This window comes from Lethenteron reissneri, chromosome 1, assembly GCF_015708825.2.
Source record: "Lethenteron reissneri isolate LAM-NWPU_2019-01 chromosome 1, ASM1570882v1, whole genome shotgun sequence".
Lineage (NCBI taxonomy): Eukaryota > Metazoa > Chordata > Hyperoartia > Petromyzontiformes > Petromyzontidae > Lethenteron > Lethenteron reissneri.
In genome coordinates this window covers 5,631,407-5,647,298 of record NC_083779.1, presented here as the reverse complement: position 1 = coordinate 5,647,298, position 15,892 = coordinate 5,631,407, and the positions used below count along the sequence as shown (strand labels likewise).

At 50.0% G+C, this 15,892-nt stretch overlaps 1 protein-coding gene across 1 annotated transcript in view; it reads left to right on the top strand.

Annotated features, from left to right (window-relative positions):
• The window catches only part of PAM (peptidylglycine alpha-amidating monooxygenase), a 63,133-nt gene extending 51,560 nt beyond the window's left edge, over positions 1–11,573 (top strand). The window contains 1 exon segment of the mRNA XM_061579853.1: positions 10,316–11,573. Within this exon segment, the coding sequence (XP_061435837.1) occupies positions 10,316–10,542 (227 nt within the window). The 3' untranslated portion in view covers positions 10,543–11,573.
• Positions 11,574–15,892: the final 4,319 nt, after the last annotated feature.

Sequence of the window (15,892 nt, the reverse complement as noted above, 5' to 3'; positions counted from 1 at the left end):
GCAATCGTCTTCAGGTGAGAGGGAGAGAAAACTGCTGAGACAAGGTCTTATATAGGCCTGAGATGGGTGCATCAAGGTAGGTGGGTGGAGCTAGAGATGGTCCAACCACAGAGGCTGGGACAGTAGCCTTTGTATTGTGAGAGATTTGCCTGTAGGGCGCCACCAAAGCTGTGGATGTGGCCATTGCATTGTGTGTAGCCCAAGGGTAAGTGGGCAGGGCTAGAGATGGTATTTGCATGTAAATGTAAGATCGGAGGGCGTCCTGAGGCTGTGGAGGTGGCCATTGTATTGTGAGAGATTAGCATGTCAATGTAAGAGAACCACCGCAATGATGGATGTGCTAGTGAGACATTCAGCCTGTCAACGCAAAGACATCCAACCTGGAAATGCAACTCAGAGAGTCGGAAATAACAGCTAACATCGGCAGGTAGGATGAAAACATCATAGCCAGTTATGACTTAAACTTGTTAATAACGTCCTTCCGATGATTACTCAGTTTGTACCCATCTTCTCGGTTGAAATTGTGTCTGTGTTTATATATCTGGATGGCTTCATGAGCGAATCTTTGTTGATAGCCAGTAGGTTTGCAGAGTACTTTCGTCTTGGAAAAATAAATTTCGTGTGAGTTCTTGACGATACTTCCCAGCATGCGGAGCTAAATATCACATACCGTGCCAAACACGCGGGACAATCTCAAGTACAATCGGAGAGCTGTACGGCACAACCAGGAATAAGTATAACCCGTAAAAACAAAGTTTTTCACTATAAATCCTTTATATGCGTGGCGGCTAGAGTCCTCTCATCCTCTGGTTTGAGATGGCTGCCACCTATGGGTCAGATGATTGCATTGCACCATTAAGCAATTGGTAATTAAATATAATATTTTTGTCCTAAAAAGTGTACAATTTTGGAAAAAAATTTTCACGAACATTAATTGTCACGAACAACGAGTCTGTGTGGAAAATGTCAGCTCGATTGGATCACGGGAAGTGGGTTAAAAAACGACCGAAAGATTTGCACGGTCCTAAGCAAGCAAGCGAACTTAATATAAAGGATTTAAAAAACCTGGCCAGTGGAACAAATATACCTTCCGCTAGGTGTGCACCATATTTCCTGAATATTTGTCGAAGGGGAAACAGATGTATGTTGCATTTATTTCAGACGGTACATAGCCAACCATCTCATCGGATATTCGGCGGGGGGGGGGGGGACACACACAATTTATCCACTGGTTTCCTGTCAAGTCTCGGATCTATTTTAAGATTGGATTGTGATAAAATATCTTCATGGTCTAGAATCTTCCTCCCATACCTCTCCTCTCTCATCTCAATCTACCATCTGGCACACCGTCTTAGCTCCAGGAATAAAGGCCTCCTTGCTAAGCTGCCCAGAGTCAGCCCTCGTTTCTTGGGAGGTCGCTCCTTCTCCTCTGCTGCTCGCGCTGCATAGGATCATCTTACCCTTTCGTGCAGCTGATACTCTGCCCCTGTTCAAGTCAAGACTTAAGACCCCATTTGTTTCCATGTGCATATAGCACAGAGTTTATTAAATTTTTCTTCTTGCAAAGCATCTGGCATTATACAAATAAAATTGAAGTGTTCACATTCCCTGGCACTGCCTCATAGCCCCCCCCCCCCCCCCCCCGTATATCTCTGTTGTCACGCAGGCAAGAAGAGCGGTGGGAAGTTCGACGTGGGCGCGTGGCTGGCGCGACGGAGGCGGCCCGGCGGCTTCGACCGCCTGCCCAGCGGCGACGATGACGCCGCCAACAGCGAGGAGGTGGTGGCGGTGGCGGCGGCGGCGCCGGGCGCAGAGCCCGACACGCCGAGCTCCGCCGGGGGCCCCCACGACGAGGAGGTTCCGGCGCCCGCCAAACACTCTCCCTAAGTCGAGGTGTCGCCCCCTTCCCCCCCCTGGCTGCCGCCCCCACCTCCCGCCCTCCCACGTTTTCTTCAAAGTGTACCGGAGAAGCGCACGTGAACCACGTCCCGTAAGACAGGCGACTCGCCGCGCCCGCCGCGTGCCGAACGCGCCCTTTGTTTGATCCGCCGGTTGACGCACGTCGGCAGGGGATTCGCATGCACACGGGGCGCTCGCCGCTCGAACGCATCGGCGGCAACTCGAAGCGCCTTACCCCGACATCTCGTCTCAACCATTCTGACCCCCCCCCCACCCTGCCGCCAGCAACAGCTGTCCCTGTGCGGTGCGAGGTGTACGCAGCACCGGCCCTACCTCGTGGGGCATTAGTCTGCCAGTAGGGGAGGACGATTGTATACAAATGAGAATAGGTTTTCCCCTTTTGTCCGGCAACAAAGCAGGTGTTAAGATGTTAAAACACCAAACTAAAACACCAAACTGAAACCTCGCATACAAATGCACGGCTGTGCCGTTAAATACCGCGGTAGGAAATGCGCCACGCTTGGAACCCCCGCGCGTCGTTGCGTGCGCGCACTCAGAAGCCGAGCGGTCACCGCGGCCGATGCTGCAGACGCCGGCTCACCCACGCGAATCATTTTTTGACAGGACCCCACACCTGGTTGAAGGAAAAATGGCCGAGCGGGTGCCAAGACGTTGAGTCGGACACATTTGTGTTGCTTCTGCAGTGCTACGTATCGCCTCATTCGCTCGTAGTGAGTGCTCTTCGTGTTGTCCCGATGAGGCTACCTACGGCTCGAGGATTCCACAGCGTATATATCTCGTGATCGCGTGGCCAATCATCGTTGATTTCGCATTTCAGTTGCAGTGGCGGGCGGGCGCGCGGTTGTTTCCTCGCCGGCTTTTGATCGATGACGTGTGTCCGTGCCAAAGTGGTGTGTGTACTCTCTTTACCTCTGTGTCTCCGCTCGGTGAAAATGATGTTCCCGTACGAACCGTGGAAAAGTAAAACCGGTTTATGATAAACGTCACCTGTGCAAACACTCGCCGTCTTGAGTTTTAATGTTTCTATTCCGATGGGTTCCAGCTGGGTGGGGCCATGCGTTAGAGCCACCCAAACATCGACAGTTTCGCGTTTTTGCATTGTTTGTTGTTGTAACGTGTCTGACCCCCCCAATATACAGTACACATACAAAGCTCCACAGAAAAAGCAGTCCAAGTGACGGGTCGTGTGATCACCCGCACCTCCGTGACCGGTATTGTAGCGGTCAGCGCACTGCCCTACAAACTTGGCGACCCCAGTTCGATTCCCGCTCACGACCAACACCAGTGACGGATTATCTGAACCGGTCATGGGCCTCCCCTCGGTCGACTCAGCCTCAAACGAGTGCAGTACCTGGTGTGGTGTGTAAACATCGCCACTGGGGAGACAAAGGCGGCCAAGAAGTTATACAGGAGGGGCGGGAAGGGGGGCTTTGTCTTTGTTTTTACCCCGTGACCACTCCATGTGACGCCACTCAGTTTAATTTCAGTTTCATTTATCAGGTATAACCATGTGAGCCATGCGGCTCTTGACTCGGGTGCAACCGCAACAAAACAAAAACATGAACAAGAAACATCTTAAAGTGACTACACGCAAAAGAAAAATCCTGGAAAAAACAGCAAAGTCTTCCAGAAAAAAACACCATATTTCAACGCTGTGTGCAAAAATCCTAAGTCAAACAATGACAGCCATAAGACAATGTAGATTAAAGTTATTAGGCTAACTCTGTACTACAACAAACAAACATGGTTAAACCAAAACGTTTTCAAAATCACCAAAATAAAGCTATGAAAACAATGTAACTCAACGTCTTGTGGCATCCCGCAATGAGGGTCTTGGTTTTGCGCCTTGTAGGATTCAGACACAACAGATTCCAATTTACAGAGCTTCTTACATGCAGACAATGTCAAGACACCGGCAATAACATAAACTATTACACGAGAGTTCATCTTTGTTCTGTGCGTGTGTGACGAGTTGCAGTGATAACTCATTTTCATTTTGGAACAGCAACAAATGAGCAGTAATCATGGGACCTTTTTGTCCAGTATCAAAGTACGAAAAATAAGAATAGGTTTTAGCCTTTCTGGCAATAAAACAGGTGTTAAGATGTTGAAACACCAGATACCTTTTTGCAAGGAATCAAGTCTGCATTAACCACACGTACTTGTGGTGAACATGTAAACAAAACATGCTGTGATAATATATGCATTGTCTTTGAAACGTATGGGCCTACACGAGAGAGACAGCCTTTTTATGGCCTAGTCTGACTAGTGTCAGCCCAGAGAACGCCAAAAGGTGGACAGTACGAAGACAATGCGCGTATCAAATGAGCAGTAGTTTAACACGAAGTAATTATTATCCATAAGTTCATACTCTTAGTTCTTTCGGTAAAGTCACGTAGGTAAAAAATGAAATTAAAATTAATAAAAATAAAATCTTTTTTTTTTTCATGTGGTAGCAACGGGCCCCACACTTTCAAGGGCCCCACGCTAAATGCTTTCAAGCCACCAATTCCAGTTCAGTGATTCTGCACTTGCTCTATTACTATATTACGATACCGCCTTCAACTTTTATGAACGACTGGGTGTTTAAAGTTAGCGATTTGTCGTATTATCTGGCTGTATAGCAAATGAAATAAGTATAACCCGTAAAAACAAAGTTTTTCACTCTAAATCCTTTATATGCGTGGCGGCTAGAGTCCTCTCGTCCTCTGGCTTGAGATGGCTGCCACCTATGGCTCAGATGATTGTCTGCCAGTATTAAGCAATTGGTAATTAAATATTTAATTTGTTTTCCCTAAACAGTGTAAAATTTTGGAAAAATGTTTTCACGAACATTAATTGTCTCGCACAACGAGTCTGTGTGCAAAATGTCAGCTCGATTGGATCACGGGAAGTGGGTTAAAAAACGACCGAAAGATTTGCACGGTCGTAAGCAAGCAAGCAAGCACGCAAGCAAGCATGCGAACTTAATATAAAGGATTTAATAAAAATACAATGACCTTACTATGCAAGTGTAGTGACGGTATATCCGCCACTAGGGGGACAGAGCGCTGAACAGGATAAAAGGGGAGCGCGGAGATGATCGAGGGTCCATTGAGTGAGTCACGTTCAGTGGGTCAGAGGTCACGTCGGTTCGTGGTGCACAGGGGGTTGAGTAGTGACAAGGACGTCTACACCAATTATAGAATCATCTCCGTAAAGGTGCTGATTAAAGGAAGTGTTAATAAACGGATTGCCTCCAACCACGTAGTGTGTGTCTTCATTTAAGAGCACTACACAAGTAAAAAAAATGTGTTTTAATATTTGTGTTTTTTTATATTTAGGGCCTCTTGAAAACAACATATGCTACATTTCCCGTACTAGCTTAATCCGGCACTGGCCTCAGCACCGTTAGCCTTTAATCATAAGGGGCCGTCCATAAATGACGTCACTCACCTGGGGGGGGGGGGGAGGGTCAGACATTTGTGACGATGTGTGACGAGGGAGGGGGGTTGAGAAATGTGACGTCACATCAAAATGCGCAACTTTAAATCAATATAGAATTAATCTTCTTGGTTCTTTCGGTAAAGTCTCGACAGACCTGGTTTTCACCTGAGGACGGCTGCTTGCGTTGTGGCCGAAACTTCGTGAGAATTATTTTATTATGTTTCTTTTTATTATTTTATTACTTCCCTTCTACGTGACTTTACCGAAAGAACCAAGAAGATGAATCCCTGCAGTCACGAAAGCTTTAAATCGAAATATAGAATTGTTATAACAACACTAATTGCTATAACAACACTCCTACAACATCAGAGTGCAGCGCCACATTAAATACGCACTACAATGACAATAGTTTAAAGCCATTTGAAGCATGTCTTATTTTCAAAATGGAAATGTGTTTTTTGGGGGGGGGGAGGGCAGAGCTTTGTGACGTCATATTTGAGGGGGGGGGGGTCTGACTTGTGACGCCGTGTGACAAGGTGGGGGGGGGGGGGTCAAAAATCGTCCAAAATCGCGTGACGTCATTTATGGACGGCCCCAAAGAGACATCTTTGTTGCTGGCAATGGAGAGAGGCTGTGGATCAGTGCAGCAGCAGCAGCAACAGTAGCCCAGGCGACGCCCATGCGATTTGTTGTGAACCCAGCCCCGGAGACCATCTTGCGTAGGGGTTAGAGGGGGAGGGGGGAACAGCCGCACCCCCCACTAAGTCTGGGGGGATGAGGGGAGGTGAGGGGGTACAGCCGCACCTCAGCTGTAAGTACAGGGGCGGGGGGTTGGAGATGGTGGGGGTTGGGGGGATGGAGGGAGGGGGGGCGTTGGTGGGAGATTGGCGCAGGTGGTGCCGGAGGTGCCGGAGCACCCCAATTGGCGTCGGGGAAATCCGGAACCGTCAGCACCGCCGCCGGTGCCGGTGAGGGCGGCGGCGGCGGTGCCGGCACGGCGGCGGTGGGATCGGCGGGCGCCAGCGGGGGGCTGCGCACGCCGGTGCTCATCGCGGTGCTCCTCACAGCGCCGGTCGTGGTGCTGGCGCTCGCCGCACTCCTCGTCCGTATCCGCAAGCACCGCGCCGCGCCAGGTGACGGCGCGGCTGCCCTCCCCCCACGATCCCCGCGGTGGCGGTGCCAGGCTTGGAGCAAAAAGGTTTAGGGCCCCCCAAGTGGCTTAACTGGGCCAAGATTCATGAAAATTGTTTCTTTTTAAATCCTTTATATTAAGTTCGCTTGCTTGCTTGCTTGCTTAGGACCGTGCAAATCTTTCGGTCGTTTTTTAAATCCTTTATATTAAGTTCACTTGCTTGCTTGCTTGCGTGCTTGCTTGCTTGCGTGCTTGCTTGCGTGCTTGCTTGCTTGCTTACGACCGTGCAAATCTTTTGGTCGTTTTTTAACCCACTTCCCGTGATCCAATCGAGCTGACATTTTCCACACAGACTCGTTGTGACAGACAATTAATGTTCGTGAAAAACAAATTCAAAAATTTTACACTTTTTAGACAAAACATTTTTATTTTACATATATTCAAATAGAACTCATTTATGGCTTTGGCTGAACGTCACAGTATAGGAGCCCAGAGCGTAACCCGTCCACAGGCCGTGGCGGAGTAGCGCAGTTGGTAGCGCCCTCGCTTCCCATGCCAAAGGTCGCGGGATCGATCCCCGCGTCCTCTACAGGCGAATATATTTTAAATCCTTTATATTAAGTTCGCTTGCTTGCTTAGGACCGTGCAAATCTTTCGCTCGTTTTTTAACCCACTTCCCGTGATCCAATGGAGCTGACATTTTCCACACAGACTCGTTGTGTGTGACAATTAATTTTCGTGAAATTTTTTTTCCAAAATTTTACACTGTTTAGGGAAAACAAATTAAATATTTAATTACCAATTGCTTAATACTGGCAGACAATCATCTGACCCATAGATTGCAGCCATCTCAAGCCAGAGGACGAGAGGACTCTAGCCGCCACGCATATAAAGGATTTATAGTGAAAAACTGTGTTTTTACGGGTTATACTTGTATAAAGAAGAAAAACATTCTCACGATTCTCTTTTAACGTTAGGTATCAGTTAATACCTCTGGGCTTTGTCTGGTAGGGTGGGGATGGTTTTAGTTTGTATGCGTTTGGGTGATTTGGTCGCCATTCTTGTACTTTTCACTCCTGGACATCTGTGAATAAAGAGCTTCATAGCTCATCGGATTCCTCCTGCAGTATGAATATTCTGATTCTCATCATCGCTCATTGATGGAGTTGGCCAAACTTCCCAACGTAGGGCCACAGAGCTGGGGGCAGTCGCTGCAGCAGGTTCTCGCTGCTGCCTCCCCCAATTGTGTTCCGTGGTTTGCGCGCGTCCGTGCAAAACTGCGCGCTGCGCCTTTGCAGTTTCGATGTTGACCGTTGTGGTTGTGGCGCTGCTGTTGTGCCTTGCAGGGGAGAAGGAGGAACATCGGGAGGCTGAGTCGTCTCCTGGAGGTTTCCTCGGCTCTCTGAGAGGTACCACGAGAAAATACATTGACAAAGATCCCCCGTATCGCCTTGCTTGGGGACAAGTGCTGTTGGTGAGCATCTATCTTCTTGGTTCTTTCGGTAAAGTCACGTGGAAGGGAAATAATAAAATAATAAAAATAAAACATAATAAAATAATTTCGGCCACAACGCAAGCAGCCGTCCTCAGGTGAAGAACAGGTCTGTCAGAAAGACAGCGTCTGAATGAATTCAGACGCTGTCTTCCCGACAGACCTGTTCTTCACATGAGAACGGCTGCTTGCTTCGTGGCCGAAACGTCGTGAGAATTATTTTATTATGTTTTATTTTTATTATTTTATTACTTCCCTTCTACGTGACTTTACCGAAAGAACCAAGAAGATGAATCCCTGCAGTCACGAAAGCTTTGAATCGGTGAGCATCTATTTCAGACGGGCACGACCCAACGAGGCAGTAGTTGGTTTAACACCACGCCCCGGCTGCCTTTGTCTCCCCTAGTGCTGTCGTTTACACACATTACACACTAGGTCCTCGTTTAAGGCCGAGTCAACCTAGGGAACGCACGGGACCGGTTTAGATATCACTTGCCACTTAAAAGTTAGCTGTGGATGCGAATTCATCGTTGGTTACGGTTCGTAGTATATTGTGCTAACCACAGCGCCACTACTCCCCATATGAATGGCAACAGTCAATTATATTATACGGGTCTTTCGGTAAAGCCACGTAGATAGAAAAATAATAATAAAATATCACGACGTTTCGATCTCAACACAAGCAATCGTCTTCAGGTGAGAGGGAGAGAAAACTGCTGAGACAAGGTCTTATATAGGCCTGAGATGGGTGCATCAAGGTAGGTGGGTGGAGCTAGAGATGGTCCAACCACAGAGGCTGGGACAGTAGCCTTTGTATTGTGAGAGATTTGCCTGTAGGGCGCCACCAAAGCTGTGGATGTGGCCATTGCATTGTGTGTAGCCCAAGGGTAAGTGGGCAGGGCTAGAGATGGTATTTGCATGTAAATGTAAGATCGGAGGGCGTCCTGAGGCTGTGGAGGTGGCCATTGTATTGTGAGAGATTAGCATGTCAATGTAAGAGAACCACCGCAATGATGGATGTGCTAGTGAGACATTCAGCCTGTCAACGCAAAGACATCCAACCTGGAAATGCAACTCAGAGAGTCGGAAATAACAGCTAACATCGGCAGGTAGGATGAAAACATCATAGCCAGTTATGACTTAAACTTGTTAATAACGTCCTTCCGATGATTACTCAGTTTGTACCCATCTTCTCGGTTGAAATTGTGTCTGTGTTTATATATCTGGATGGCTTCATGAGCGAATCTTTGTTGATAGCCAGTAGGTTTGCAGAGTACTTTCGTCTTGGAAAAATAAATTTCGTGTGAGTTCTTGACGATACTTCCCAGCATGCGGAGCTAAATATCACATACCGTGCCAAACACGCGGGACAATCTCAAGTACAATCGGAGAGCTGTACGGCACAACCAGGAATAAGTATAACCCGTAAAAACAAAGTTTTTCACTATAAATCCTTTATATGCGTGGCGGCTAGAGTCCTCTCATCCTCTGGTTTGAGATGGCTGCCACCTATGGGTCAGATGATTGCATTGCACCATTAAGCAATTGGTAATTAAATATAATATTTTTGTCCTAAAAAGTGTAAAATTTTGGAAAAAAATTTTCACGAACATTAATTGTCACGAACAACGAGTCTGTGTGGAAAATGTCAGCTCGATTGGATCACGGGAAGTGGGTTAAAAAACGACCGAAAGATTTGCACGGTCCTAAGCAAGCAAGCGAACTTAATATAAAGGATTTAAAAAACCTGGCCAGTGGAACAAATATACCTTCCGCTAGGTGTGCACCATATTTCCTGAATATTTGTCGAAGGGGAAACAGATGTATGTTGCATTTATTTCAGACGGTACATAGCCAACCATCTCATCGGATATTCGGCGGGGGGGGGGGACACACACAATTTATCCACTGGTTTCCTGTCAAGTCACGGATCCATTTTAAGATTGGATTGTGATAAAATATCTTCATGGTCTAGAACCTTCCTCCCATACCTCTCCTCTCTCATCTCAATCTACCATCTGGCACACCGTCTTAGCTCCAGGAATAAAGGCCTCCTTGCTAAGCCGCCCAGAGTCAGCCCTCGTTTCTTGGGAGGTCGCTCCTTCTCCTCTGCTGCTCGCGCTGCATAGGATCATCTTACCCTTTCGTGCAGCTGATACTCTGCCCCTGTTCAAGTCAAGACTTAAGACCCCATTTGTTTCCATGTGCATATAGCACAGAGTTTATTAAATTTTTCTTCTTGCAAAGCATCTGGCATTATACAAATAAAATTGAAGTGTTCACATTCCCTGGCACTGCCTCATAGCCCCCCCCCCCCCCCCCCGTATATCTCTGTTGTCACGCAGGCAAGAAGAGCGGTGGGAAGTTCGACGTGGGCGCGTGGCTGGCGCGACGGAGGCGGCCCGGCGGCTTCGACCGCCTGCCCAGCGGCGACGATGACGCCGCCGACAGCGAGGAGGTGGTGGCGGTGGCGGCGGCGGCGGCGGCGCCGGGCGCAGAGCCCGACACGCCGAGCTCCGCCGGGGGCCCCCACGACGAGGAGGTTCCGGCGCCCGCCAAACACTCTCCCTAAGTCGAGGTGTCGCCCCCTTCCCCCCCCTGGCTGCCGCCCCCACCTCCCGCCCTCCCACGTTTTCTTCAAAGTGTACCGGAGAAGCGCACGTGAACCACGTCCCGTAAGACAGGCGACTCGCCGCGCCCGCCGCGTGCCGAACGCGCCCTTTGTTTGATCCGCCGGTTGACGCACGTCGGCAGGGGATTCGCATGCACACGGGGCGCTCGCCGCTCGAACGCATCGGCGGCAACTCGAAGCGCCTTACCCCGACATCTCGTCTCAACCATTCTGACCCCCCCCCCACCCTGCCGCCAGCAACAGCTGTCCCTGTGCGGTGCGAGGTGTACGCAGCACCGGCCCTACCTCGTGGGGCATTAGTCTGCCAGTAGGGGAGGACGATTGTATACAAATGAGAATAGGTTTTCCCCTTTTGTCCGGCAACAAAGCAGGTGTTAAGATGTTAAAACACCAAACTAAAACACCAAACTGAAACCTCGCATACAAATGCACGGCTGTGCCGTTAAATACCGCGGTAGGAAATGCGCCACGCTTGGAACCCCCGCGCGTCGTTGCGTGCGCGCACTCAGAAGCCGAGCGGTCACCGCGGCCGATGCTGCAGACGCCGGCTCACCCACGCGAATCATTTTTTGACAGGACCCCACACCTGGTTGAAGGAAAAATGGCCGAGCGGGTGCCAAGACGTTGAGTCGGACACATTTGTGTTGCTTCTGCAGTGCTACGTATCGCCTCATTCGCTCGTAGTGAGTGCTCTTCGTGTTGTCCCGATGAGGCTACCTACGGCTCGAGGATTCCACAGCGTATATATCTCGTGATCGCGTGGCCAATCATCGTTGATTTCGCATTTCAGTTGCAGTGGCGGGCGGGCGCGCGGTTGTTTCCTCGCCGGCTTTTGATCGATGACGTGTGTCCGTGCCAAAGTGGTGTGTGTACTCTCTTTACCTCTGTGTCTCCGCTCGGTGAAAATGATGTTCCCGTACGAACCGTGGAAAAGTAAAACCGGTTTATGATAAACGTCACCTGTGCAAACACTCGCCGTCTTGAGTTTTAATGTTTCTATTCCGATGGGTTCCAGCTGGGTGGGGCCATGCGTTAGAGCCACCCAAACATCGACAGTTTCGCGTTTTTGCATTGTTTGTTGTTGTAACGTGTCTGACCCCCCAATATACAGTACACATACAAAGCTCCACAGCAAAAGCAGTCCAAGTGACGGGTCGTGTGATCACCCGCACCTCCGTGACCGGTATTGTAGCGGTCAGCGCACTGCCCTACAAACTTGGCGACCCCAGTTCGATTCCCGCTCACGACCAACACCAGTGACGGATTATCTGAACCGGTCATGGGCCTCCCCTCGGTCGACTCAGCCTCAAACGAGTGCAGTACCTGGTGTGGTGTGTAAACATCGCCACTGGGGAGACAAAGGCGGCCAAGAAGTTATACAGGAGGGGCGGGAAGGGGGGCTTTGTCTTTGTTTTTACCCCGTGACCACTCCATGTGACGCCACTCAGTTTAATTTCAGTTTCATTTATCAGGTATAACCATGTGAGCCATGCGGCTCTTGACTCGGGTGCAACCGCAACAAAACAAAAACATGAACAAGAAACATCTTAAAGTGACTACACGCAAAAGAAAAATCCTGGAAAAAACAGCAAAGTCTTCCAGAAAAAAACACCATATTTCAACGCTGTGTGCAAAAATCCCAAGTCAAACAATGACAGCCATAAGACAATGTAGATTAAAGTTATTAGGCTAACTCTGTACTACAACAAACAAACATGGTTAAACCAAAACGTTTTCAAAATCACCAAAATAAAGCTATGAAAACAATGTAACTCAACGTCTTGTGGCATCCCGCAATGAGGGTCTTGGTTTTGCGCCTTGTAGGATTCAGACACAACAGATTCCAATTTACAGAGCTTCTTACATGCAGACAATGTCAAGACACCGGCAATAACATAAACTATTACACGAGAGTTCATCTTTGTTCTGTGCGTGTGTGACGAGTTGCAGTGATAACTCATTTTCATTTTGGAACAGCAACAAATGAGCAGTAATCATGGGACCTTTTTGTCCAGTATCAAAGTACGAAAAATAAGAATAGGTTTTAGCCTTTCTGGCAATAAAACAGGTGTTAAGATGTTGAAACACCAGATACCTTTTTGCAAGGAATCAAGTCTGCATTAACCACACGTACTTGTGGTGAACATGTAAACAAAACATGCTGTGATAATATATGCATTGTCTTTGAAACGTATGAGCCTACACGAGAGAGACAGGCTTTTTATGGCCTAGTCTGACTAGTGTCAGCCCAGAGAACGCCAAAAGGTGGACAGTACGAAGACAATGCGCGTATCAAATGAGCAGTAGTTTAACACGAAGTAATTATTATCCATAAGTTCATACTCTTAGTTCTTTCGGTAAAGTCACGTAGGTAAAAAATGAAATTAAAATTAATAAAAATAAAATCTTTTTTTTTTTTCATGTGGTAGCAACGGGCCCCACACTTTCAAGGGCCCCACGCTAAATGCTTTCAAGCCACCAATTCCAGTTCAGTGATTCTGCACTTGCTCTATTACTATATTACGATACCGCCTTCAACTTTTATGAACGACTGGGTGTTTAAAGTTAGCGATTTGTCGTATTATCTGGCTGTATAGCAAATGAAATAAGTATAACCCGTAAAAACAAAGTTTTTCACTCTAAATCCTTTATATGCGTGGCGGCTAGAGTCCTCTCGTCCTCTGGCTTGAGATGGCTGCCACCTATGGCTCAGATGATTGTCTGCCAGTATTAAGCAATTGGTAATTAAATATTTAATTTGTTTTCCCTAAACAGTGTAAAATTTTGGAAAAATGTTTTCACGAACATTAATTGTCTCGCACAACGAGTCTGTGTGCAAAATGTCAGCTCGATTGGATCACGGGAAGTGGGTTAAAAAACGACCGAAAGATTTGCACGGTCGTAAGCAAGCAAGCAAGCACGCAAGCAAGCATGCGAACTTAATATAAAGGATTTAATAGAAATACAATGACCTTACTATGCAAGTGTAGTGACGGTATATCCGCCACTAGGGGGACAGAGCGCTGAACAGGATAAAAGGGGAGCGCGGAGATGATCGAGGGTCCATTGAGTGAGTCACGTTCAGTGGGTCAGAGGTCACGTCGGTTCGTGGTGCACAGGGGGTTGAGTAGTGACAAGGACGTCTACACCAATTATAGAATCATCTCCGTAAAGGTGCTGATTAAAGGAAGTGTTAATAAACGGATTGCCTCCAACCACGTAGTGTGTGTCTTCATTTAAGAGCACTACACAAGTAAAAAAAATGTTTTAATATTTGTTTTTTTATATTTAGGGCCCCTTGAAAACAACATATGCTACATGTCCCGGACTCGCTTAATCCGGCACTGGCCTCAGCACCGTTCGCCTTTAATCATAAGGGGCCGTCCATAAATGACGTCACGCACCTGGGGGGGGGGAGGGTCAGACATTTGTGACGATGTGTGACGAGGGAGGGGGGTTGAGAAATGTGACGTCACATCAAAATGCGCAACTTTAAATCAATATAGAATTCATCTTCTTGGTTCTTTCGGTAAAGTCTCGACAGACCTGGTTTTCACCTGAGGACGGCTGCTTGCGTTGTGGCCGAAACTTCGTGAGAATTATTTTATTATGTTTATTTTTATTATTTTATTACTTCCCTTCTACGTGACTTTACCGAAAGAACCAAGAAGATGAATCCCTGCAGTCACGAAAGCTTTAAATCGAAATATAGAATTGTTATAACAACACTAATTGCTATAACAACACTCCTACAACATCAGAGTGCAGCGCCACATTAAATACGCACTACAATGACAATAGTTTAAAGCCATTTGAAGCATGTCTTATTTTCAAAATGGAAATGTGTTTTTTGGGGGGGGGGAGGGCAGAGCTTTGTGACGTCATATTTGAGGGGGGGGGTCTGACTTGTGACGCCGTGTGACAAGGTGGGGGGGGGGGGTCAAAAATCGTCCAAAATCGCGTGACGTCATTTATGGACGGCCCCAAAGAGACATCTTTGTTGCTGGCAATGGAGAGAGGCTGTGGATCAGTGCAGCAGCAGCAGCAACAGTAGCCCAGGCGACGCCCATGCGATTTGTTGTGAACCCAGCCCCGGAGACCATCTTGCGTAGGGGTTAGAGGGGGAGGGGGGAACAGCCGCACCCCCCACTAAGTCTGGGGGGATGAGGGGAGGTGAGGGGGTACAGCCGCACCTCAGCTGTAAGTACAGGGGCGGGAGGTTGGAGATGGTGGGGGTTGGGGGGATGGAGGGAGGGGGGGCGTTGGTGGGAGGTTGGGAGGAGGAGGAGGGGGTTCGAGGGGGGCGTTGCTGGGAGGGGGGGGGGTTGGTGGGAGGGATTGGTGGGAGGGGTTGGTGGGAGGGGGGGGTTGGCGGGAGGGGGGGGGTTGGCGGGAGGGGGGGGGTTGGTGGGAGGGGGGGGGGGTTGGTGGGAGGGGGGGGTTGGTGGGAGGGGGGGTTGGTGGGAGGGGGGGGTTGGTGGGAGGGGGGGGATTGGTGGGAGGGGGGGGGTTGGCGGGAGGGGGAGGGTTGGCGGGAGGGGGGGGGTTGGCGGGAGGGGGGGGGGGTTGGTGGGAGGGGGGGGGTTGGTGGGAGGGGGGGGGATTGGTGGGAGGGGGGGGAGGGGTTGGCGGGAGGGGGGGGGTTGGCGGGAGGGGGGGGTGGCGGGAGGGGGGGGGGGTTGGCGGGAGGGGGGGGGTTGGCGGGAGGGGGGGGGTTGGTGGGAGGGGGGGGTTGGTGGGAGGGGGGGGGTTGGTGGGAGGGGGGGTTGGTGGGAGGGGGGGGTTGGTGGGAGGGGGGGGGGTTGGTGGGAGGGGGGGGTTGGCGGGAGGGGGGGGTTGGCGGGAGGGGGGGGGGTTGGTGGGAGGGGGGGGGGTTGGTGGGAGGGGGGGGTTGGGGGAGGGGGGGGATTGGTGGGAGGGGGGGGAGGGGTTGGCGGGAGGGGGGGGGGTTGGCGGGAGGGGGGGGTTGGCGGGAGGGGGGGGGTTGGCGGGAGGGGGGGGTTGGCGGGAGGGGGGGGTTGGCGGGAGGGGGGGGGTTGGTGGGAGGGGGGGGTTGGTGGGAGGGGGGGGGGTTGGTGGGAGGGGGGGTTGGTGGGAGGGGGAGGAGGGGTTGGTGGGAGGGGGGGGGGTTGGTGGGAGGGGGGGGGTTGGTGGGAGGGGGGGGCGTTGGTGGGAGGGGGGTTGGGGGGAAGGGGGGGTTGGTGGGAGGGGGGGGTTGGTGGGAGGGGGGGGGGGGCAAGCCGTGACGTCATCGCGCCGCTGTTCCCTAACGACTCCACGTCACCTTGCG